This window comes from Schistocerca serialis, chromosome 9 (genome assembly GCF_023864345.2).
Source record: "Schistocerca serialis cubense isolate TAMUIC-IGC-003099 chromosome 9, iqSchSeri2.2, whole genome shotgun sequence".
Classification (NCBI taxonomy): domain Eukaryota; kingdom Metazoa; phylum Arthropoda; class Insecta; order Orthoptera; family Acrididae; genus Schistocerca; species Schistocerca serialis.
In genome coordinates this window covers 419,275,541-419,302,818 of record NC_064646.1, presented here as the reverse complement: position 1 = coordinate 419,302,818, position 27,278 = coordinate 419,275,541, and the positions used below count along the sequence as shown (strand labels likewise).

General features: G+C 43.8%; 1 protein-coding gene across 1 annotated transcript in view; it reads left to right on the top strand.

Annotated features, from left to right (window-relative positions):
• The first annotated feature begins 2,252 nt into the window (after window positions 1–2,252).
• The window catches only part of LOC126418724 (uncharacterized), a 35,975-nt gene continuing 10,949 nt past the window's right edge, over window positions 2,253–27,278 (top strand). The window contains exons 1-4 of the mRNA XM_050085629.1: window positions 2,253–2,375; window positions 5,603–5,693; window positions 21,757–21,818; window positions 21,910–21,945. Of these exons, the coding sequence (XP_049941586.1) occupies window positions 2,313–2,375; window positions 5,603–5,693; window positions 21,757–21,818; window positions 21,910–21,945 (252 nt within the window). The 5' untranslated portion in view covers window positions 2,253–2,312. The remainder of the gene's footprint in view (window positions 2,376–5,602; window positions 5,694–21,756; window positions 21,819–21,909; window positions 21,946–27,278) is intronic.

Below are 27,278 nucleotides of genomic sequence, written 5' to 3'. Positions count from 1 at the left end.
AAAGAACTTTATGTAGACCCCGTGTAGCCAAAGGACGTCGTCAATCATTTGCCGATCTTAGACATTCTTTTGTCTTCATGGTTGGTCTGAAGGTAGTTTTCACACCATACTTGCAACATTTTTCCTATGCGATCCCTAATCGTACTGATGAACGGAAGGAAAACTTTCCATATGGGCGGCCATCGTTCCTTGGCGATCCTGATTCTCTCCCTAGATCTGTCTCCTTGATCCAATAACTATTCTTCTTGAACGTCGACCGATGATGTTCTACGTCATCTTTTAAAAAAGTCGGTTCGAAAGTTTTGCGCACCCTATCCACCAATGTTTCTGCCTAGGGTGGTGGTTAGAATCTTTGTGCAGGTAAAGGTCAGTGTACGTGACTTTTCTGTATACCCTATATCCCAACGTCCCGTCCCTCCGCTTGGTAACCGACACATCCAGGAAATTAAGTTGGCCCTTACTCTCCGTCTCCATAGTAAATCGTATTTTTGGACTGGTGCTGTTGAGATGTATCGGGAAGGCGCCCAGTTTCTCTGCAGCTTGGTCCATTTTACGAAAGTGTCATCGATGTCACTGGTCTTTTATTAGGAGTCTGCAACGCCCGTTGTTCAAAGTTCTCCATAAAAAAATTGGCCACAGCCGAATTAAGAGGATTGCCCATGCACCCAGTCAAACTGTCCGAATAACACCACAACATCTGCTGAAAAAATATCCACTGTACATGAGGTAGCTTCGTTCACTGGAATCATGATAAATAACTACATCAAAACCAACAAGGATATTACCTTGGCCCACGTGCATTTCTTTTAATTTGTCAAGGAAATGATACGCATATGACTGTCAGTTCCTCCAACTTGAGGCTGCAGTAATGAGGCGAGGTGTCTAGCTAATTCCTGGGTGGGAGACTCTGCTACTCTCGCAGTAGGCCTCAAAGGAATCTTTGGTTTGTGCACCTTGGGTAATCCATAGAGACTAGGCGGGTACACTTCCGTTTTTTATTACTTTTTTACACTTATGCTTTGATACATTTAACGTGAATAAAATACTTAGTGAAACTAACACTGTCGTTTTGAAATTGGTCTCTTTTGAAGGATATAAATCTGTTTTTCCAGGAAAGTTATTCTGCATACACAGTAACAGATTGATTCAGCAATACATTATCCGCTTTGATAAATTCCTCGTAGATAGATATTTCATGATGGCATTATAGGACCTACTCTTGCTGCGAGATTAGCATCAGATTGCGTAATTCCTATGACCAGCAGCATCATTTTCGTATCGTACTCACTACTCAAAAAGATCCTCCTTAAAATGAGAAAACCATTTTCTTGTCGTGCTCCGTCCAGTGGCATTATCCCCACAAACGGTGCAAGTGTTTCAACTTCCACTGCTATCATCCCTCTATTGAATTCAAACAAAAGAAAATATTGGGAATGTTCTGATTTCTCCACTTGGCACTCAATTTTATGGCGTCCACAGTCCTCTCACAATCTTCAAATGTCAAAAAACAGCAGCAATGAACAACAAATGAAAAATTACAATCCATAAATAAGACCGTAGCAATTGGAATACCTAAAAGCAAAATAAAAATGCTAAGAATTTGTGCAGCAATCTAATATTTTTTAACATAACATTACCGCACACAGCCAGCATTAGCACAAATAAAACAGCTTTATTCTCAAGTCATTTTAAGTTCGGAAGTAAATATAACGATTAAGTTATAAGCATCCTGTTTGTTGAGATAAAAGTTTATGTATCATCCAACATATTCCTCGCCGAAAACAATACTTAACAGTTTTCCTTTTCAGGCACTAATGACGGAACGGATGCAGACGAATTATGGCAAGAAACGAAACATGTATTCAGCATGTGATCAGCCACTAGGAAATGATGCACACTTTAAAACCCTGAGCCATTCCCGAAAGGGCTCTGGGTTCCGGCCAGTCTGCAATCTGTAACATTCTACGATCTGGCCAGTCTTTCAGCCTCAGTGTACTAAATTTGTAACTGGCTGAAATTACCCTCCATTTCTCCCGAAAGAGCGCCCACGTACATCCGCAGCGCGTGCCGCAAACTGCGCCTTATTGTCCATGTCCAACAGTCTGTGCGCGATTACAGCAACAGGGGAGAAGTCCAAATGGGTCACGTGGCCACAATGGGCGGATCGCAAATTGCCCGTGAAGCAAGGTGACGGCTCGGAAAAAAACGGACACGTTATTCCGACGAACATAAGTAGGGCCCAGAATGTGCCACTGTGGTTTCTGCAACGCTTAGGACGCTGGCGTGTCAACCGGCTGTGCAGGGAGTCCGCCATGAAAACTCTCCTGATGGTTTGTGTCGCTGGATTAGGCTTTCTGGTGGCGGCCGAGATATCAGTAAGTCTGCACGTCCTCTCAATCAGTTTTGGTAGTAATCACCAGCGTATTATTACGACATCTTTTGCATAAAATCAGTTGGGATTCATCTGTCTAGTTCTTCTAGCGATCTAGGCAAGTCTCAGATTATTTCGAAAAAAATTTATTCAGTATATGTATTTCACAACTTGAATGTAAGCACGTTTTAAGCACGTTTTACCAGTGTTTTATTTCCTCTCATCCCACTTGATGCATTGAGCACATCAAAATGATGTGAAAATTCCACACCAGTATCTATACTCCGCAAGTCAGTTTAACGGCGTGTTGCCGAGGCCACCTCTAATTCCACTAGATTCTGCGCCTTCCATGTGTCATTCCTGGTTAGTGCTCGGGATGAAACGACTATCGATAAACATCCACATGTGCATTGATTTCTTTCATTATGTTGTTGCGAGTAATACCGGAGACGTATGACTCTTCTTGCAACGCATGCTCTCAACATTTCAATTCTAAACCTCTCCGTGAATCAGGACGACACTCTTGTGTCACTGGAGTTTTTTGAGCATCTCCGTAACGCTCTCTCACCATCCAACGATCCAGTGACGAAACGTGTAGTTGTAAGTCGGAGATTCTCTATTCTTCTAATTCAGCCTGGCATGACTCTTAGACAGATGACCAAATACTCAGGAATCATTAACAAAATTCTTCAAGCTATGTGACAGAACAATATGTAAAATTCTCTAACGTTTCGATGACTGCTGGAAATGGCCTCTTCAGGGAGCTGTGCTGAATGAGAAAGAAACTAAAGTTCCTATATACTAGTGGAAGAGGTTGTTTTCGTAATCTGATAGGGTATTAAGGATTAAGAGGAGGGGTGGGTTTATTTCTTGTCTGTTTTCATCACTGACAAGAAATAACGCAACACCAATAAAGGATGTCTAACACCCCTCTTCCCCATCCTCAGTATCCTACCAGAATACGAAAATACTCTTTTCCACTAGTATATAAGAAACTAAATTTTCCATTTAGCAGTCAGTACAACACCTTGAGGGAAGCCATTTGCTGCAGTGGCTGAAACGGAAAATTTTCACGTACTGACAATACGGTCACATACCCTGATGAATTTTATTGACAATCTTAACATCCACAGTAGCCAACCCTTAAACTCAAGAACCGGTCTTGCAGGTGCTTTGTTGTCCACTTCTTTGGCGGATTAATTACATTTCCGTAAGCTTCCTTCAGTGAATCTCACATAGGTATCTTTTTCTCCTACAGTTAGTTTTATGTGGTCTTTACACTTAGGTCCCTCCGGTTTGTTATTCCTGTCTTACGGTTATTACTGTTTCCAAAGATTTATCGCCAATAACGTGATCGAACAGTAATGGGTCTTTTACCCGCCTCGGGATCGAATCCTGGTGCTGGATGAAATTTTCACTGCTACTATTTTGCCGGTAAGAGAAGGAGAGGTGATAATGTAAAATTCTTGATCACCAGTCTTTGCGCTCATAAATTATTTTTCTGGAGCAGTTAGGTGTGTACACTTTAGAAATTACATGAAAAATGTTTTGTGGCAGGCCAGGATTCGAGCTCAAAAACATGTTTACGTGGAGACCTTGACGAGTTTGCAGTCATGGAGAAACAATGAAGTAGTGAAGTTGTATAGTCCCGAAAAGGGGTTAAATACCACTGAAAAAGACATTCGAGTTCAAAGGGCACTCTAGTACCAAAATTATCAATATGTCAGGAAAAAAAATACCCAGCGACATTACATGATGATTCATTAGCCAATTAAAATTAAATTTTCCAGTGTTTGAAAGTTTGTTGGTGGCATTGCTTCTATTTGTTGCTATTCCGCATCTACTATGGCCCAAACTAGACCCACCCTGCTTCTGTCGGTAGTGAAGGAAAATCACGTGTAACGTGTATTTTGAACCACAGCGCTACCCTATTTTATTCATTTGGCAATATCAGAGGTGAAGATGGTCTCTTCGTACATATTAAAATTCATCACCCCAAATGGAGATCGAACACAGACCATGTGCATACCAAGTTATCATCTTTCTAAATGACCACCAAACCCCACAGTTTGCTAGCTGATGGTTTTGCACTAACGGAGTATATCCCACACTGGATGAGAATTCTAACTTGCTGACATCTTGGAGGTGGTTTTCGGCCACTACACGACATTCATTTTCTTTTCGACAGCGTCACCATACACCAGCTGCTTTTTATGAATGAAATGTTTGCTTCTACGTGGCGTTTACAGGAACTACAAAATTTGGAATAATGGTTATAAACCAATACAAGAAGAAACGTGGGTTATCAGAATGTAGGTGTGGGTGTGGGTTTTATTCTGTGTTTTTGAGAGTTATCTGTTGAAGGAAGACTTGACATTAACGTGGAGACATTGTCCTGAATAAGGGGGTAACATATCAGCATAATTTTTTACACATTGTTACAGTTCTCCAAGATGGTGCAAGATAATTAAAAGACTCAAGGGAGAAATGTGTGTAGAAATTAAATAATACACGAGTGGTACAGAAAATACAAAGAGGGATAATTAAAATGTAAATCTGCACATACAAGATATATTCACTAGTCCGATACCCGAAATGGAACCTGACTGTAGGTTATAGCTAAGACAACACCTTGAAAGACATTCTCAATAGTCAAATAGTTATTGCATTCGATGTTAATAGAAAACAGAAAACATGAAGGTGTTTTATAATTTGTAAAGGCGGATAATTAAAATGTAAATCTGAGCATAAGAGATACATTCACTAGCCTGGCACGCGAAACGAAGCCTGACTACAGGTTACTGCGAAGACAACACTTTGAAAGACATTCTCAATAGTTAAATAGTTTTTGCATTCGATGTTAATAAATAACAGAAAATATGGAGGTGTTTAAAAACTTGTAGTCATTATAATATTCAGAATATTCTTAAAACCTTAACATAATATACCACAACCACAAGATATACCTGCGAGAACACTAAGGTTAGAAATGATAGAAATAAACTGTATTTGCAAGAAGTGTCGGTATGCTACATAAACCGTAAGAAGAGCCCACAATTTAATTGTACGTCTTTGTAAAATTTCATTTGTTCTTTCTTTCGACCTAGTTCCTGTCTTGGAAAAAGTAGTTCTATCTGCATTCTATCGCATATGATTTCTTTATTATATATCCTGTTTTTTTCTGCACTGATGCTTGCCGGCATTTTTTCTTACTAACTTTTATTCTTTCAGGAGTCAATGTCTCGGGCTGAGGAGGCAGCTGCGAAGATTAACCTTCCTGAGCTATTCGAGGAATGCAACGAAACTTTCCCCATTCCTAAGGGTAAATACAGCCACTTTTCAAGACAAATTGTCGATTTTCGAATACGTGAAAGCAATCTGGCCATTGGTCATTCCGTCAGGTACTGTGTTTCATCTACGTTTCTACAACAACTTTCACTAGCCCATCAATTATATCACACGACTTTTCCAACCATAAAATGAGTACGTCTCATTCTTACTTATTGCTAGTCGCTTCCGCTGGCCTAAAAACTGTTTTATTCACCATTTCGTATCGCCGATCTACACTGAAGTGCCAAAGAATTTGGAATAGGCAAGCGTATCCATATACAAAGACATCTAAAGAGGCAGAATACGGCGGTATGGTCGGCAGTGCCTATGTCATACAAAAAGTGTCTGGCGCGGCTGTTAGATCAGTTATTGCTGTTACAATAGCAGGTTATCAGGATTTAAGTGAGTATGAACGTGGTGTTATAGTCAGCTCATGAGCGATGGGACACAGCATGTCCGAGGTAGTGATGAAGATGGGATTTTCCCATACGGCCATTTCACGAGTGTACCGTGAATATCAGGAATCCGGTAAAACATCAAATCTCCGACATCGCTGCGGCCGAAAAAAGATCCTGCAAGAACGGGTCTAACGACGGACGACTGAAGAGAACCGTTAGACGTTACAGAAGTGTAGCCCTTCCGCAAATTGCGCCAGATTTCAATGCTGGGCCATCAACAAGTGTCAGCGTGCGAACGATTCACCAAAAGACCATCGATATGGGTTTTCGGAGACGAAGGTCCACTCGTGTACCTTTGATGACACAAAGCTTTACGCCTCGCCTGGGCCCGTCAACACCGTCATTGGACTGTTGATGACTGGAAACATGTTGCCTGGTCGGACGAGCCTCGTTTCAAATTGTATCGAGCACATGGACGTGTATGGGTATCTAAATCTACATCTACATCCATACTCCGCAAGCCACCTGACGGTGTGTAGCGGAGGGTACCCTGAGTACCTCTACCGGTTCTCCCTTCTATTCCAGTCTCGTATTGTTCGCGGAAAGAAGGATTGTCGGTATGCTCCTGTGGGGGCTCTAATCTCTCTGATTTTATCCTCATGGTCTCTTCGCGAGATATACGTAGGAGGGAGCAATATACTGCTTGACTCTTCAGTGAAGGTATGTTCTCGAAACAATGACAAAATCCCGTACCGAGCTACTGAGCGTCTCCCCTGCAGAGTCTTCCACTGGAGTTTATCTATCATCTCCGTAACGCTTTCGCGATTACTAAATGATCCTGTAAGAAGCACGCTGCTTTCCGTTTGATCTTCTCTATCTCTTCTATCAACCCTATATGGTACGGATCCCACACTGCTGAGCGGTATTCAAGCAGTGGGCGAACAAGCGTACTGTAACCTACTTCCTTTGTTTTCGGATTGCATTTCCTTAGGATTCTTCCAGTGAATCTCAGTCTGGCATGTGCTTTACCGACGATCAACTTTATATGATCATTCCATTTTAAATCACTCCTAATGCGTACTCCCAGATAATTTATGGAATTAACTGCTTCCAGTTGCTGACCTGCTAAATGATAAGGGATCTATCTTTCTATGTATTCGCAGCACATTACACTTTTCTACATTGAGATTGAATTGCCATTCCCTGCACCATGCGTCAATTCGCTGCAGATCCTCCTGCATTTCAGTACAATTTTCCATTGTTACAACCTCTCGATACACCACAGCACCATCTGCAAAAAGCCTCAGTGAACTTCCGATGTCATCCACCAGGTCATTTATGTATATTGTGAATAGCAACGGTCCTATGACACCCCCCTGCGGCACACCTGAAATCACTCTTACTTCGGAAGACTTCTCTCCATTGAGAATAACATGCTGCGTTCTGTTATCTAGGTACTCTTCAATCCAATCACGCAATTGGTCTGATAGTCGCCAGCCGCGGTAGTCTCGCGGTTCTAGGCGCGCAGTCAGGAACCGTGCGACTGCTACGGTCGCAGGTTCGAATCCTGCCTCGGGCATGGATGTGTGTGATGTCCTTAGGTTAGTTAGGTTTAAGTAGTTCTAAGTTCTAGGGGACTGATGACCACAACAGTTGAGTCCCATAGTGCTCAGAGCCATTTGAACCATTTTTGGTCTGATAGTCCATATGCTCTTACTTTGTTCATTAAACGACTGTGGGGAACTGTATCGAACGCCTTGCGGAAGCCAAGAAACACGGCGTCTACCTGTGAACCCGTGTCTATAGCCCTCTGAGTCTCGTGGACGAATAGCGCGAGCTGGGTTTCACACGACTGTCTTTTTCGAAACCCATGCTGATTCCTACAGAGTAGATTTATAGTCTCCAGAAAAGTCATTATACTCGAACATAATACGTGTTCCAAAATTCTATAACTGATCGACGTTAGAGATATAGGTCTATAGTTCTGCACATCTGTTCGACGTCTCTTCTTGAAAACGGGGATGACCTGTGCCCTTTTTCAATCCTTTGGAACGCTACGCTCTTCTAGAGACCTACGGTACACCGCTGCAAGAAGGGGGGCAAGTTCCTTCGCGTTCTCGGTGTAAAATCGAACTGGTATCCAATCAGGTCCAGCGGCCTTTCCTCTTTTGAGAGATTTTAATTGTTTCTCTATCCCTCTGTCGTCTATTTCGATATCTACCATTTTGTCACCTGTACGACAATCTAGAGAAGGAACTACAGTGCAGTCTCCCTCTGTGAAACAGCTTTGGAAAAAGACATTTATTATTTCGGCCTTTAGTTTCTCATCCTCTGTTTCAGTACCATTTTGGTCACAGAGTGTCTGGACATTTTGTTTTGATCCACCTACGGCTTTGACATAAGACCAAAATTTCTTAGGATTTTCTGCCAAGTCAGTACATAGAACTTTACTTTCGAATTCATTGAACGCCTCTCGCATAGCCCTCCTCACACTACATTTCGCTTCGCGTAATTTTTGTTTGTCTGCAAGGCTTTGGCTATGTTTATGCTTGCTGTGAAGTTCCCTTTGCTTCCGCAGCAGTTTTCTAACTCGGTTGTTGTACCACAGTGACTCTTTTCCATCTCTTACGATCTTGGTCCATCATGTTTCGGGCTTGCAGCCGGATCACGTTGACATCTTGGCACGATATTTCGGCTATCAAACATGCAGCCATCTTCAGGTGAGTACGAGACTGAAGATTACTGTTTTTTTTTTTTTTTTTCATTTATTGAATTTCAATTCCCCCCAAAGGGGGCGGGCTGGCAGCAGCTTAGGACGCCGCTCTGCAGCCTACAGATTTTCTGACAAAGAGCAGGAGAATAAATAATAATAAAAAACAGGCGATAAAATCAGGGACTTTGTGAGTAACAAGGTGAAAAGAAAATGGGGAAATTAAAACAAGCAACAGAGGGATGATGAAGTGAATAAAAATACATACGGAGCAGACAGGGAAAACAATAGACAGTTAAAAAAACACGGCGACAGTCTGGATTCTGTTCGCAAAGTATATAAAATTCACACCCAGCGACAGCATGGTTTCTGTTCGCAACACAACACTGAATAGGCACTAGAACACAGCACGAAAAAGTCGGCAAAGGGGACACCACAGTCGAGAGCAGGTGGGGGGAAACTGGACAGGAGATGGGAAAACAAAAGGGGGGAAAGGAGAGTAAAAGCGAAGGGGGGGGGGGAACCAGGAAAGGAGCTGATGGAGGATGAGGACCCATAAGAGGGGTAGGGGGCTGACGCGACAGGGAGGGGGGTAGGTAGAGGAGGGGAATACAAAAGGACTGGGGGGAGAAGGGAGGTAGGGAGAGCCGTAGTGGGGAGGAAACAGGACGGAAGGGGGGGGGGGGAAGAGGGAGCCCAGGGAAAGGACAGAGGAAAGGAGGGGGAGGGAGGATCAGAGTTGATAGGAAGGATAAATGGAGGGAGAGAGGGCATCATCCGGGAGGGGGAGCTGACGGAAGCCACCTTGGGAAAGGAGATGGAGGGTGTAGAGATGGAGGGTAGGGAAGATTACTGGTGCGCGTCGTTCTATATATACCGAAAATTGGCGCGGCGGCGCCTGCGCAGTGGAGAAGGCTAATACCGCGCCCCCTATCTAATTTGGCGCGCTCTGCAGCAGAAGCGGGCTGCGCATGCTGGGCACATACTCATCTAATGCATGTTGTACGATGGCTTTGAACTTCGTCCACTGATCCTCAACACTATCTGTACTTAAGACAAAACTTTTGTGTTGAGCCGTCAAGTACTCTGTAATCTGCTTTTTGTCACTTTTGCTAAACAGAAAAATCTTCCTACCTTTTTCAATATTTCTATTTACGGCTGAAATCATCGATGCCGTAATCGCTTTATGATAGCTGACTCCCTGTTCTGCGTTAACTGTTTCAAATAGTTGGGGTCTGTTTGTCACCAGAAGGTCTAATATGTTATCGCCACGAGTCAGTTCTCTGTTTAACTGCTCAAGGTAATTTTCAGATAAAGCACTTTAAAAAATTTCCCTGGATTCTCTTGTCCCTGCCACCCGTTATGAGCGTTTGAGTCTCCCAGCCTATATTCGGCAAATTAAAATCTCCACCCAGAACTATATCATGGTGGTGAAATCTACTCGAAATATTTTCCAAATTATCCTTCAGGTGCTCAGCCACAGCAGTTGCTGAGCCAGGGGGCCTATAGAGACATCCAATTACCATGTCTGAGCCTGCTTTAACCGTGACCTTCACCCAAATCATTTCACATATCGGATCTCCGTCGATTCCCTTCGATACTATTGCACTTCTTATCGCTATAAACACGCCTCCACCTTCACTGTCCAGCCTGTCTCTGCGGTATACATTCGAATCTGAGTTTACGATTTCATTACTGTTTACTTCTGGTTTCAGCCAACTTTCTGTCCCTAGTACTATATGGGCGTTGTGACCGTTTATTAATGAGAGCAGTTCTGGGACCTTTCTATAGACGCTCCTGCGGTTTACCATTAGCACATTAATATTGTTATTCCCTGTTGCATTTTGCCTACTCCTACCCCCCATTTGCACTCCACACGTACTCCGCTACCCTTGTAGCCGCTTCCGGCGTGTAGTGCAAGCCTGACCTATTCAGGGGGACCCTACATTTCTCCACCCGATAGCAGAGATCGAGAAATTTGCACCCCAGATCTCCGCAGAATCGTCTGAGCCTCTGGTTTAAGCCTTCCACTCGACTCCAAACCAGAGGACCGCGATCGGTTCTGGGAACGATACTACAAATAGTTAGCTCTGATTCCACCCCGCGAGCGAGGCTTTCCGCCTTCACCAATTCCGCCAACCGCCTGTACGAACTGAGGATGACCTCTGAACCCAGACGGCAGGAGTCATTGGTGCCGACATGAGCGACATGGAGACAACCTCATGAGCCATGGACCCTGCATGTCAGTAGGGGACTGTTCAAACAGGTGGCGGCTCTGTAATGGCGTGGGGTGTGTGCAGTTGGAGCGACATGGAACCCCTGATACGTTTCGACACCTCTTTGACAGGTGACACATACGTAATCATTCTGTCTGATCACCCGCATCCATTCATGTCCATTGTGCACTCCGACAGACTTGGGCAATTCGATCAGGACAATGCGACACCCCACACATCCACAATCGCTTCAGAGTAGCTCCGGGAACACTCTTCTGAGTTGAAACACTTCCGCTGGCTACCAAGCTCCCCAGGCATAAACCTTATTGCGCATATCAGGGACAGGGACGCCTAGCAACGAGCTGTTCAGAAGAGATCTCCACCCTCCCTCCCCCCTTCACCCCTTACTCTTACAGATTTATGGACAGTCCTTCGGGATTAATAGTGCTAATTCCCTCCAGCACTATTTCAGACATTAGTCGAGTCCGTCCAACGTCGTGTTACGGCACTTTCGCGTGCTCGCGAGGCCCCTACACGATATTGGTCAGTTTTACCACTTTCTTTGGCTCTTTAGTGTAAAACACGTTGCAACACGAAGAAAACTAACTGCTGAGTATTATTCAGACCTAGCCTTTTTCCCCATAGTCATAGGTCTTTTCGTAGATAGTGAGTAAGAAATCTGCAGGCAACATTCAGTTGATAGTAACACACAAATTTTTTCGATAACTATTTTTAGATTATAACAATCCGCATGTTTAAAGATTCTAATATACAAGAGGACTTCAAAAAGTAAGTTAACATGTCGTCTTACCCTAAGACCATTATGCAAGAAGAGTGGAGGAGTATTCTCCTGTAGAGGTACAGGCTTTTGGCTTCCTGTATCAACAGTTTTGCTGCGTTACAGATAGCGGGTGCATCGCAGTGTGCGGGTGAAATGGCGCGACAACTGGAAACATAATCTTAAGTTGAAGTACGTAGCAGAGTACCGTTTTCGTGGGTCAGCAACCGTCTTTACTTGTTCGGATGATGCTGTCGTTTATCGTCTAGAAAAGTCGTCATAAGAGTAAAAGAAATTGCAGTACAATTTAGAAAAGATATCAGAAGGGTGCGAAAATTGACAATTGGCCCTCAATGATGAAAAGTGTGGGGCCATCGACATGAATGTTAAAAGGAATCGGCTAGAATTTGGTTATACAATAAATCATTCGAATCTAAAGGCCGTAAATTCGTCTAAATACCAAGGAATAACAATTACGAACAACTTAAATAGGGGGAGAACACACAGAAAATGCAGCGGGGAGGCAAACCGTAGATTCCGTTTTATTAGCAGAACACTTAGAAAGTAACAGATCTACTAAAGAGACTGCCTGCACTATGCTTGTCTGTCGTCTTAGGTGTACTGCTGCGCGATGTGGGATCGTTGCCAGATAGGATTACGGGAGTACACAGAGAAAGCGCAAAGAAAGGCAGCACGTTCAGTTTTATCAAAAGTGGGGAAGAGACTGTCACGGACATGATACAGGATTAGGGGTGGACATCACTAACACAATGAGGTTACTCGTTGCGGCGGGATCTTTCCACGCAATTTCAGTCATGGACGTTCTCCTCCGAATACGAAAATATTTTGTTGACGCAGGCGTACATAGGGAGAAACGTTTGTCTTAATAAAATAAGGGAAATCAGAGCTCGCACGGATAGATATAGGTGTTCCTCTGTTCCTCGTGCTCTTCGAGAATGAAATAATAGGGAATTATTGTGAAGGTGGTTGGACGAATGATCTGACAGGCACTTAAGCGTGATTTGCGGACTATTCATCTAGATGTAAATGCAGATGTAGATCTAAATTGTACACACAATCACCCTGACATTCTGGTGGAGTATGGACTAATGTGTCCAGCCGTAGTGAAATTGTGCCAACAGTTTGATCAAGGCCACACAGACGTGGGTGATACTCGTCAGGAAGAAAGGTAGGACGTTGACATCGCCCACATATGGCAATGCGCAAGCAACAGAGGAACAGATATACATATCAATCGCTGATTTCCCAGCGTTGAGTATGTTCATACTGCGATTCCCAAATGCCTCCGTGATCGCCGGCCGCGGTGGTCTAGCGGTTCTAGGCGCTCAGTCCGGAACCGCGCGACTGCTACGGTCGCAGGTTCGAATCCTGCCTCGGGCATGGATGTGTGTGATGTCCTTAGGTTAGTTAGGTTTAAGTAGTTCTAAGTTCTAGGGGACTAATGACCACAGCTGTTAAGTCCCATAGTACTCAGAGCCATTTGAACCATTTTAGCCTCAGTGATCAAGGAGGCATCGCGCCGGCCCCATCAAACTCCCCTATCGCCCCCTCCCTCCTTTCATATGAGCCGCGACTCACAGAGATGCGCAGAGGTGTCTCACACAGAGAACAACCCAGAGTGCCTCTGAGAGCTACACCACCAAAAAGAATCGCTTCTTGGGTTTGGGCGAGATCAATGTGCTATACCAATGGGGAACCCCGAGAATGAGGGTCCATGCCAAGGATCTATTGAAAACGTTGGGGAGTGAAAATGAAAATAAACGATAATGGCAGGATGGCAAATGAATGGAGGGAGTTTAGTATATTTTATGTCATAATGAAGACAGAGAATATAGAAAAGTTCTTTGAAGACGTAGGAGCGATTAATGAACTGCAGAGGGCTATTGGCTTAAACTGATTCAAACAATGAAATTATGAAAAACAAAAATTAGAACTCCTGGAAAGGGGAGTTACTCCCTAATCTCACTAAGTTTCAAAATAAACCGATGGGGAAGCGAGAAAGGGGAAAAACTAAAATGCAGTAATTGAAATGTGAATGAAAACCATAGCTTAAACATACCCACAACAGTTTTTCCAAATGTTATTTATTGCAATTGAAACTTACTGTGTATGGTAATTCATTTGGTTACCTTATTCACGTATATTCATGTGGGATGTATGTCCGTCACTTATATCTCATTGATGTAAATGCGACAGAACACCTGAGGAAAACGGAATGAAACCATAAGCTATGTCGTGACTAAAAATAACAATAGTGCAATTATACTTGCACGAGTAGTCGTGCATGGAAGCCATATTGTAAGCGCTCCTACAGCTACATCTGTCCATTTAATGATTTGTTAACGACTAGCTCCAATCAGTTTTCTTGTGGGCTCCTCGCGTGAATGATGACGCACGACACACTTTGCAGCATTAGATCAAGTATCAAGATTCACTCCGTGGAATAATGTTTTACATTTCATGTAGGTTAGCAAAGTATTTGTGTCTTTATCAGTACAGCAAAAACTTACGTGTACTTGTAATGCAACGCTTCATAAATGTCATCTTAGGGATACTGAAGAAAACAGTCCAATCGAAACTGGTATAACAGCAGCAATGTCCGGTTGAGTTTTGACTGTGATATATTTTTTGTTAGGATTTGTTTTCTTGCCTAATGCTTGTAATGAGCGCTTATTTATTTATGCATTTCTTTCACTTCGTAAGATAGGGGCCTTGAGGCTCTTTCTCACATTTAACCAGGCATCATTAGTGAATTAACACTACAGTTTATAACACATCTCACTCGTACTAACATTATTAAGCAATTTTCTCATAATGTTCGTGTTCAAAGTTATAATGATTTCCGGTAGAAACATGGGAGAACAGAACAGAAGGAATGAAAGTATGATATTAAGTTGACTGGTCAAACAGGCAGGGAGAAATAATGGGATATGATTATCAAATGACATAAAGGGAAGAAAACAGAAATACAGAGGGATGAGAAAAGCACACATAGTTTACTGTGTGACTGAAATATTGGTTCCCTGTTGGACAGAAAAAAAAAGAAAAACGGTTGGGATATGCCGAGAGGGAATCTAGGGCGATGTAATCCCTTAATACCTGAATAAGTTTCTGCTTGTAACCAGCAAGGAAGCGTTACAGCGTACACAAGATAAGATAAGAAATGTTATACCTGTCATGGATATGTCACATATTTGCGATAAAAAGTATTTGAGTATTTGGACAGTAATAATAACTCATTCAGCAAAAGATCTTTATTTAGCATTTTGACGATACATAGATAGGATTTACATGATTAACATTTAAAAATACTTGGTTGTATACTTGTTAATTAAAAAATATAACCATATTCGTGAAATTCTCAGAAACAGATTAATGTTACTCTTGCTAACGATGAAGACTGTCAGTCCTTTACACTTCGGTCTTTCACATCTTTTCCTTGTGTCCGTAACCTGACGCCAACGACCGAATGTGTCAGTTCTGGTAGACGGGAGGTTTTGTTGGCCCCCGATACCCCTTGCATAGTAGTTAGGCCTCTATACTGGCTGTCGTCGTATCTCTCATTTTCTCATGTCTCCGTTATTCTGCATTTGAATTCTGTTAGATCATTTTGTTTATTACGGGGAATTTGAAACTGTGAAAGTCTCTCTTCGAAGATGGTACGTGAGCTTTGAAATGTCCATTTGCATTTCGTGGTGCATAAAACCTTGGGGACTGCTATTAAAATAAAAGCTTCAGAGTACTAGCAGTTCATTAAAAGTCCACATCGGAGTAAAATAGAAATATAATCACACAAAACAACGTTGAGGTCGGATGTTCGTATGAATTATTGGTATTTTCTAATAAATTAAAGTATAAATTAATATATTAAGAACACGATTCTTCACTCAAGCGTTCTGGTGCTACAACATAACGGAATTATTTGCTTTCACTTCACTTGTTTTCATCTCCAGCTCGCCCCCACGAAGACAGACAAATATCTAATGATGCGTATTTTACAAAAACAGTATATTTGGATTCACCTGCGCGAACAACTAGTTTATTAGACCAAAATGTGATTTAAAATAAATGTGTGTGAATTCCCAAGGGACCAAACTGCTGAGGTCGTCGGTCCCAAGACTTGCTCACTACTTAAACTGACTTATACTAAGAACATCAGAGACACCCATGCCCGAGGGAGAACTCGAACCTCCGGCGGGAATGGCCACAAAATCAGGGACATGACGCCTCTAACCACGCGGCCACTCCGCGCGGCAAAAAGTGATTTATGACACGTCACAGACAATATACACCACTGGCCTTTAAAATTGCTACACCAAGAAGAAATGCAGATGATAAACAGGTATTCATGAGACAAATTTTCACGCAATTTGGGTGCATAGCTCCTGAGAAATCAGTACCCAGAACAACCACCTCTGGCCATAATAACGGCCTTCATACGCCTGAGCATTGAGTCAAACAGAGCTTGGATGGCGTGTACAGGTACAGCTGCCCATGCAGCTTCAACACGATACCACGGTTCATCAAGAGTAGTGACTGACGTATTGTGACGAGCCAGTTGCTCGGCCACCACTGACTAGACGTTTACAATTGCTGAGAGATCTGGAGAATGTGCTGGCCAGGGCAGCAGTCGAACATTTTCTGCATCCAGAAACGCCCGTACAGGACATGCAACAAGCGTTCGTGCATTATCCTGCTGAAATGTAGGGATTCGCAGGGATCGAATGAAGGGTAGAGCCACGGGTCGTAACACATCTGAAATGTAACGTCCACTGTTCAAAGTGCCATCAATGCGAACAAGAGCTGACCGAGACGTGTAACCAATGCCACCTCATACCATCACGCCGGGTGATACGCCAGTATGGCGATGACGAATACACGCTTCCAATGTGCGTTTACCGCGATGTCGTCAAACACGGATGCGACCATCATGATGCTGTAAACAGAACCTGGATTCCGCCGAAAAAATGACGTTTTGCCATTCGTGCACCCAGGCTTGTCGTTGAGTACACCATCGCAGGCGCTCCTGTCTGTGATGCAGCGTCAAGGGTAACCGCAGCCATGGTCTCCGAGCTGATAGTCCATGCTACTGCAAACGTCGTCGTGCAAACGTCCCCATCTGTTGACTCAGGGATCGAGACGTGGCTACACGATCCGTTACAGCGGATAAGATGCCTGTCATCTCCACTGCTAGTGATACGAGGCCGTTGGGATCCATCACGGCGTTCCATATTACCCTCCTGAACCCACCGATTCCCTATTCTGCTAACAGTCGTTCGATTTCGACCAACGCGAGGAGCAATGTCGCGATACGATAAACCGCAATCGCGATAGGCTACAATACGACCTTTATCAAAGTCGGAAACGTGATTGTACGCATTTCTCCTCCTTACACGAGGCATCACAACAACGTTTCACCAGGCAACGCCGGTCAACTGCTATTTGTGTATGAGAAATCGGTTGAAAACTTTTCTCATGTCAGCAAGTTGTGTGAATGCTCTGAAAAGCTAATCATTTGCATATCACAGCATGTTCTTCCTGTAGGTTAAATTTCGTGTCTGTTGCACGTCATCTTCGTGGAGTAGCAATTTTAATGGCCAGTAGTGTAGAAGAAACAAACCATTTTCAGAACTGAAGGCATTTATACATCTAACTGTAATTCTTGAAACAACGACGATAACTGCACGTGAGCACAAATGGAAATGAGCGTACGGCATTGTGGGCCGGGGGGCCCCCCCGTGAAGTTCGGCCGCCGAAGGCAAGTACTTATTGCATTCGACTCCACATTGGGCGAGTTTTGAGTCGGAGATGGGGATTAAATGATGATAACAACACACAGTCCCTGAGCGGAGAAAATCTCCTGCCCCAGCCGGGAATCGAACTCAGGCTCCATGGCTTGGCATTCCGCAGCGCTGACCACTCAGCTAACAGGGGCGGACTCGTCAGCACAGGTGCCGTGAACAAAGGCATATGAAATGCAAGGCGCTCGAGAATTATCCGAAACACTCGTGAAATGGTAGCACATATCAGAAACGTTAGTTGCTTCGAGTATACATAACGTCACTAGCTCTCAAACACAATTAATGTACCATTTATAAAACTTGCTGGTAGATTAAAACTGTGTGCCGAACCGAGACTCGAACACGAGACCTTTGCCTTTCGCGGGCAAGTGCTCTACCAACTGAGCTACCCAAGCACGACTCACGCCCCATCCTTACAACTTTACTTCTGCCAGTACCTCGTCTCCTACCTTACAAACTTTACATAAGCTCTCCTGCGAACCTTGAAGAACTAGCATCCTGAAAGAATGGATATTGCGGAGACATGGCTTAGCCACAGCCTGGGGGATTTTTCCAAAATGAGATTCACTCTGCAGCGGAGTGTGCGTTGATATGAAACTTCCTGGCAGATTAAAACTGTTTGTCGGACCGAGACTAGAACTCTGGACCTTTGCCTTTCGCGGGCAAGTGCTCTACCACACACTCCGCTGCAGAGTAAAAACCTCAGTCTGCAAACATCACCCAGGCTGTGGCAAAGCCATGTCTCCACAATATCCGTTCTTTTAGGAGTGCTACTTCTGCAAGGTTCGTAGGAGAGCTTGTATAAAGTTTGGAAGGTAGGAGACGAGGTACTGGCAGAAGTAAAGCTGTGAGGAGGGGGCGTGAGTCGTGCTTGGGTAGCTCAGTTGGTAGAGCAATTCCCCACGAAAGGCCAAGGTCCCGAGTCCGAATCTCGGTGCGGCATACAGTTTTAATCCGCCGCGAAGTTCCTATCAGCGCACACTCCGCTGCACAGTGAAAATATCATTCAATGTACCATTTACTGATGTCGAATTGGTATGATGTGAATATGTGGCACACGGCTTTAAGGGATTAACAGACATAACTTAAGTCTTCTCTTAGGTGCAGTGTAATTTTTGGATAAGATACTTTTCAGGGTAATTTATTCCACAGTTGTTAGGCGCAAAAGGAGGATACGTTCTATTGTCTATTGTAGCGGTGTGGTGGGGGAAAAAAATTAGAGGGTCAGGAATCAGGGAGTGCAATGACCGCTACAGGGACTGGGGCGATGGGGGGGGGGGGGGGGGCAGGGAAGAACCGTTCTTCTATGAGGACGGCGATGGCACTTCCACGTGGACACTCTGGCTTCATTGGGTTTTGCAGATGCAACGGAAGTCAGTCAGAGTTTAAAGTGGCTGCAGCGAGAAAAATGGCGTAGATGCAAACTCTATTACTCCAGCAAGCTATAGTTGTTACAGGCGTGAACCCGCGTCCGTTGCTGCGAGCTAGTTCCGATGAATGAAGTCTATGTTGTCGCTTGCTTGGAAGTGCTTTCCTAAAGATGTTTCTTTTACAGGTAGCTTCACCGTCTTACACAGTCATGTACGTCTTCAGTTATTTGTAGTGTAGGTCGCCGCTTAGAAATCATTTCCTGGGCCTGCTCAGGTGGCTTTCTGGCGGCTCACGTTGGCAAGAATCGGCGTCACGAGCACTGTGGTTGGCATACAGAGGCCGAATGTTGTTACGCTGTTGGTGAGGTGGCTGTATTTCACCCAGTCGAAGCGAGCGTCGGGAGATAGCTGGCGTCCTGCGTCTCGGTGATTACGAGAGTATTGGTTCAATGCTCGTCCCATTCAGCGGCGGCCTGCAGCAGGAAAAACGTAGGTAGGCATACGGCATACAGCGGATACCGATTCAAAGTCCGACTGGTTCGACAAGCCTAGTATAGGCGCATGGATAGCTTTAAAACATGCCAGGGCAGTTGCAGTTGAGGTCACTTACTAGAGCCACCAAGCGCCATCGAAATGTCTGAATACCCCGCTACTGCCCCAGCGACGGACGAAGCTGCCTGCATGTCGTACAGTCCGCGCAGTATAACGCGGCCGGCGCAATTGGCTGGAAGTGCGTGGAGAGAGCGGTAGTGGTGGGGGTTACGGGCAGGCACTGTAGGAGAAATGCTGAGTGTTGGAGGGGAAGTGCCATTCTAAACTGAAGCCTAGGCTCACATTTTTTGTAAACATTGAGTCCTTCCACGCCCACATTTGCATGGTCGCCATTCATACTTTCGTTAATACTTACACTCATGCTCATAAATTAAGGATAATTGCAGAATGTGGTGCCACACTTGCACTAATAGCATAGGCACATAGGGAACACACAAGACACAGATCTGTAAGTCCACGGTATTGGTGATAAGTTGAGAAAACCGTCCCAAATCACATGTGCTACAAAACGCCTCGGTTTCCTCCGCATGTACCCCGACGCCAATATGGGATATGATCACCATGCACATGTACACAGGCCGCACAACGGGTTGGCATGCTCTGGATCAGGTGGTCGAGCAGCTGCTGGGGTATAGCTTCCCATTCTTGCACCAGTGCCTGTCGGAGCTCCTGAAGTGTCATAGGGGTTTGAAGACGTGCAGCGATACGTCGACTGAGAGCATCCTAGACGTGCTCGATGGGGTTTAGGTCTGGATAACAGGCAGGCCACCCAATTCGCCTGATATTTTCTGTCTGAAGGTACTCCTCCAAGATGGCAACTCGCGAGGCCGTGCGTTATCATCCATCACGAGGAAAGTCGGACGCACTGCACCGCTGAAAAGGCAGACATACTGGTGCAAAATGACGTCCTGATACACCTGACCTGTTACAGTTCCTCTGCCAAAGACATGCAGGGGTGTACGTGCACCAACCATAATCTCACCCCACGCCATCAAACCACGACCTCCGTACAGTTCTCTTTCAAGGACATTAAGGGGTTGGTATCTGGTTCCTGGTTCACGCCAGGTGAAAACCCGGCGAGAATCACTGTTCAGACTATAGTTGGACTCGTCCGTGAACATAACCGGGGACCACTGTTTCAATGACCATGTACTGTGTTCTTGACATCAGGCCTTACGGGGTCTCCTGTGACCAGGGGTCAGTGGAATGCACCTTGCAGGTCTCCGGGCGGATAAACCATGTCTGTTCAGTCGTCTGTAGACTGTGTGTCTGGAGACCCAGTGGCTGTGGTAAGGTCCCGAGCAAGGCTACCTGCAGTACTCCGCGGCCGTCTGCGGGCACTGATGGTGAGATACCGATCTTCTTGTGGTGTTGTACACTGTGGACGTCCCGTGCTGTAGCGCCTGGACACGTTTCCTGTCTGCTGAAATCGTTGCCATAATCGTGAGATCACACTTTGCAGCACATGGAGGGCCCGTACTACGACCTGCTCTTTGACCAGCCTCCAGTCGCCATAGTATTCTACACCTCATAACGTCATCAGTATGTATTCTTTGAGCCATTTTCAACCCACAGTCACCATTAGCACGTCTGAAAACGTGTGCCCACTTACTCGCTGCACCGTACTCTGACATGCACCAACACTCCTCTGCGTATGTGGACTGCTGCCAGCGCCACCGTACAACGACCGCAGGCCAAATGCACCGTGTGGTCACACCCCGAGGTGATTTAAACCCGGAAACCGCCCACCAGAGCATTGTTTCACCATGCATCAGCATTATCCTTAATTTATGAGTATGAGTGTAGTTGCGGAATGAAGATATGTATTTGATGCGTGAGCAGAAGTACTGAGGAGGCCAGTGACTAAGAAACAGATGAAGTACACAAATCGTGCGAAAATCACGTCGTCTATCCGGTCGCATCATATCTGATCTTAGGAAGGACTGCTGTGATGATACAAACGAATGTTGCACATATACCTTACGCAAGCATTCGTATTTACGGCAGGGAGGGGTAAACTTAAGTATCCAGGGACAATTTTTTCTTTTACTAACTCCAACTTCACTACCACGGGACGTCGTTTTTTTGACTAACATCTAACTCAAAATATTTGACCTACAGTTAAAAATTCTGATTCAGTATCCATCTTTTATCTGTCTGTGTAGTGTGACATACTTGAAACCAATTAACAATTTTCCCGCTTTTTCAGTTACTCTGAACTACTTTTTCTCCCACGGCAGACTGCAAAACGAGAACGACTACGTGGCTAAGGTGAGCTAATTTTTGGTTTTCCTTGAATCCATAAATACATTGTTTTATTTTTATAATTAACGAAGAATCATAACGGCATGCTTTGTTTCAGTGCTACATACACTGCCTGACGGACAGGTCCGGAGAGGTAAGTGTTTTGCCGTTCTCATTAAATCCTTCATTCTTCTTCAAACTAAAGTGGTTCATTTTATTCATGTACGGAAGGCTCCCATTTCCAAGATTATTAGTGCATTTAGATATCTATTTGCAATATGAAGTCTTAAAGACGCACACCTTTGTTGTCGTTTGTAGCGCAGTATTCTCAGACGACATCGCTTGTCCCGTGCTTGGAAGTATTTCTTTAAAGACGTTTCTTCTACGGGTAGTTTCATCGTCTTACACCATCATACATGTCTTTCATGTTTGTAGTACACGTCTCAGGGTGGACATTATTTCCTGATTCGGGAAATACAGACCCTGCTTAACATGCGTAGGTATATTCAAGTTCAAAAAGTGTACATACGGAAGGTTAACATGGGCTTTCAATTCAGGATATGTCACATACAGAAATAAAGAAATATGGGGAAATAAATATAATCTTTTTACCTGGAAGTTTATGAAATCATTACAGACCCAGCGAGAACATCAGAGAGCAATCGGTACGAATAATAAAATCATCTTTACCAGCTAAAATTATGGAATAATAAATATTTATGCTACTTAGTCCCGAACAGTCAACAGAAAACAGATCTGAATACACACGGAACAATTTAGCAATGTGTATCCCCGCAGATACTGACAGGAGGTTGGTGGAACAGGACTTGAATAAATGAAACGTGATGCAATTGATTGACTATCCGCTGTTATTTTACTCAAATGAAAATGCGAACGGCTGCAGCTACTACAAGTAATGTTCTTTTTATCATACCAGTATCTGCACTAATGGATAAAACAACAGAAAGAGTAAAGGAAAACGCTACAAAACCTAAAAACTTACTGAACATCATTACTGTGTTAAAACATGCGATTAAAATTTTAAACAAATACTAGTTCATTAATAAAACATCGGGTATTTTCTGAATACAGGATTTAATTACGTTATATAGGTTGTTAAAGTTCATTACAGTCAAAACCGGTCCAAGTATTGCTACGGCTATGCGTGTTCCGACTGGACTGTAATCTTCAATAGCCCGATAGAGAAAATAGTGAAGCATTGCGTCACAAATACACGTATAATCGCACTATAAAGATTATGTATATGTCACGCTGCTAATTACGTCAAAACCTCTAATTAGAAAGGCGTCTTGTGTCTTCATGAGATAGTGTCTATTTCGACGTTAAATTTTATAGGATCAGATCCCCACCCAGCTAAAACGAACTTTTGTAATCACTTACATCTTTACGTTTTAAGGCTCTTGACATCGACCAAGAAGGTGAAACTGATTGTGCTCTAATGAAATAAAGGGAATTCATGCTTGCACACTATTACTTCCATTACAATCTTTATGAAACTTTTCCCTGGTTTCCATAAACGGCTTCTAAGGGACACTGCGATAGTACCTTACCCAAGCATATGTGCAACTTTCTCCCCATTCCTCTCCAGTTGACAAAACACTTCGTCAGTCTCTTTCTCTCATTCATTACTATCAGGTCAGTGTTACGTGAGAAGCCAGTTTAATTGAAGTGCCTATGAACTGCAGAAAAATTTGAAACTTTGGGGCGTAAATGAAGAGATACAACTATGCTGAAATGTAAACCGAATATCAGCTTAAGACTATGACGAAAGATGATATCTCTTTCTGCTGTGACTACTCCTTCTTATGAAAGCTGCCTTTAAATACTCCCGCCCTTCATCAGTAATTCCAATTTTACACGTGAAATTCGTCTGGTAAAAAACTGTACCCTAAAGTTGATGTCTGCACCACAGTGCCTTATTAGGCATGGTACGTCTGATATTGCACTCTAAGACATACTAGCATGTCTCTCATCGGTGACCGTTCAGTGCTGAATTACCACAGACAAGCTACGTACATGGGCGCCCTATGCAGTCTATCCTACAAAATGAACAAAGAACTTAGCGCAGCTCCCTCTAGTACCATGGAAGTAATTCCCCGATGTCTTAACAGACGTCCTATAGTCCTGTCCCTTGCCCTTATCAGTGTTTTCTACATATTCCTTTCCTCTACGATTCTGCTCAGGACATCCTCATCCTCATTCCTTACCTTATCAGTCCACCTAATTTTCAACAGTCGTCTGTAGCACCACATCTCAGATGCTTCGACTATCTTCTATTCTGGTTTTCCCACAATCCATGTTTCACTACCGGACAATGTTTTGCTCCAAACATAATTACTCAGTAATTTCTTCCTCAAATTAAGGTCTATTTTTGGTATTAGTAGGCTTCTCATGGGCAGGAACGCCCTTTTTGGCAGTACTAGTCTGCTTTTGATGTCCTTCTTGCTCCGTCCGTCATTGGTTATTTTGCTGCTAGGTAGCAGAATTCCTTAACTTCATCTACTTCGTGACCATCGCTCCTGATGTTAAGTTTCTTGCTGTTCTCATTTCTGCTACTTCCCATTGCTTTCGTCTTTCTTCGATTTACTCTCAACCCATATTTTGTTCTCATTAGATTGTTCAGTCCATTATATATGATATAATTCTTCTTCAACGTCATCAGCGAATCTTATCTTTGACATCCTTTCACCTTTAATTTTAATTCTACTCCTGAACCTTTCTTTTATTTCCATCATTACTTCTTCCATGTACAGATTGAACAGTAGGGGCGCAAGGCTACACCCTTTTTAATCCGTTCTTGGTCGTCCACTCTTATTATTTCCTCTTGGCTCTTGTACATGTTGTATATTACACGTCTCTCCTTGTATCATACACCTACTTTTCGCAAAATTACGAACATTTTGCACCAATATACACTGTCGAATGCTTTTTCCAGTCAACAGATCCAATGAACGTGTCTTAATTTTTTTTAGTCTTGCTTCTATTTTCAACCGCAATCTCACAATTGCTTCACTCGTGCCTTTACCTTTTCTAAATTCAAACTGATCGTCATCTAACACATTCTCATTTTTCTTTTCCATTCTTCTGTTTATTATTCTTGTCAGCAACTTGCATACATGAGCTGTTAAGCTGATTGTCTGATAATTCTCGCACTTGCCAGCTCTTGCAGTCTTCGGAATTGTGTGGATGATATTTTTTCCGCAAATCAAATGATATGTCGCCAGACACACACATTCCACACACCAACGCGAATAGTCGTTCGGTTGCCCATGCCCCAATGATTTTAGAAATTCTGATGGAATGTTATCTATCTCTTCTGCCGTATTTGATGTTAAGTCCTCCAAATCGTACTTTAATTCTGATTCTAATACTGGATACCGTATCTCTTCTACATCGACTCCTGTTTCTTCTTCTATCACATGAGACAAATCTTCTCCCTCATATAGGCTTTTAATGTATTCTTTCCACCTATCCGCTCTCTCCTCTGTATTTAACAGTGGAATTCCCGTTGGACTCTAAATTTTACCACCCTTGCTTTTAATTTCACCGAAGGTTATTTTGACTTTCTTATATGAGTCAGTCCTTTTACCCATGGTTTCTTCGCAGTTACCTTTTTTTATCTATGAACAGCATATTCGCTATTACAGAACTGAAATAGTCTTTCTCCTCTCTCATTCCTACTACCAATGCCATATTCTTCTCTAACCTCTTTTCCTACGTCTCCCCCTACAACTACATTCCAATCCCCCATTACTATTAGATTTTCATCTTCCTTTACGTACTGTATTATCCTTTCCATATCCTCATATACTTTTTCTATCTCTTCATCTTCAGCTCGCGACGTCCGCATGCATACCTAACCTATCGTTGACAATGTTGGTCTGTTGTCGATTCTTTTAAGAACAACCCTATCACTGAATTGTTCACAGTGACACACAGTGTCTGCCGTACCTTCCTATTCATAACGAATCCTCCACAGTTATACCATTTTCTGCTGCTGTTGATATTACCCTATACTCATCTGGCCAGAAATCCTTGTCTTCTTTCCATTTCACATCACTGACCCCTACTATATCCAGATTGAGACTTTGCATTTCCCTTTTTAGATTTTGTAGCTACCTTGGTGAAAAATGGCAACACAATACTGTCGCACGAGAGGCAATACTTGAGGGCGTAGGATGACCGTGACGTACTATTGCTCCCGTCGAGAGTTCCCTCACTAACAGCCGTGACTTAAAGCCATAGCCGATGGCTCCGTACGCCAGACTCCAGGAGTAACGCCGCTGTATCTCCCCATAACATTGGATGAAGGGGACCTCTCTGCAGATCGCCGCCAAAACCGCCGAAGATCCGTGGTACAGCAGATCGGCGATTCCCGCTGAACAAAATACGACGTCATGCATAAGCAGTCCATGGTTCCCAGTCAATGAACCACTCCAAACGCAGCCGTTTTTGTTGTGGTTTTAAGGGTAGGCCTGTAATTCCCTAGTATGGCTGACGCTAGTCGCCCATTAATGGTTTGGAATGATACTGAATGTTATAGAGGGTCCATTACATGTTTTCGGATGGCAGACACAGATGTGATGGAGTTATGATATGCTTGGTGGTCAGACGTCGTCAACTGGAACATTGCCTATTCTCACATTCCAGTGCAGTCCAACATCGAATCATTGTCACATCTGAATGCCCCCCAGACGTGGATATTCTACCAGTGGGCCAAATGGAGACACATAGTGAGGCCTCTTTCAAACTGTTGATAACGCTATCTCTTATGGCTACACATGCCCTTAACGTGATCACTCAACATCTGAGCTTCACGCCCTTTATATTCACTACCATCCCCGTAGATGTTTCGTCGTAAGGTAGTTCCTGTCAGTTGCGGCAGGGTTGGGTGCGGTAGCTTCGCGGGCCTACCTCAACCAATAACGTAATGCGATTGTGTAAATGCCTCTGTGGCGACGCCTCATTGTCGTCACAGTAGACGGCTACTGTTTTAGCCTGCAGTCGTTAGCACTTCGCAGCTGAAAGCTGGCAACAGCGCTGCGAGCTTTCAGGAGTCAAAATGGCTCTGAGCACTATGGGACTTAACTGCTAAGGTCATCAGTCCCCTAGAACTTAGAACTAATTAAACCTAACTAACCTAAGGACATCACACACATCCATGCCCGTGGCAGGATTCGAACCTGTCAGGAGTCATCTAGGGCCGACTCGACTGAACGCTGAACACGAACAACCCAAATGCACTCTGATGGGGGCTCAGCCATCCAGAGAGAAACGCAACTTGAATTAATTACATAGCCACCGATAGTGTTTATATGTTCGAAGTTACAGTGACATCCGACCATGTATTCTGGATGATTCACCGTTTCTGTCAGGGGTGTACTGACAGACAAACTACTCAACATGGTTCAAATGGCTCTGAGTACTATGGGACTCAACTACTGAGGTCATCAGTCCCCTGGAACT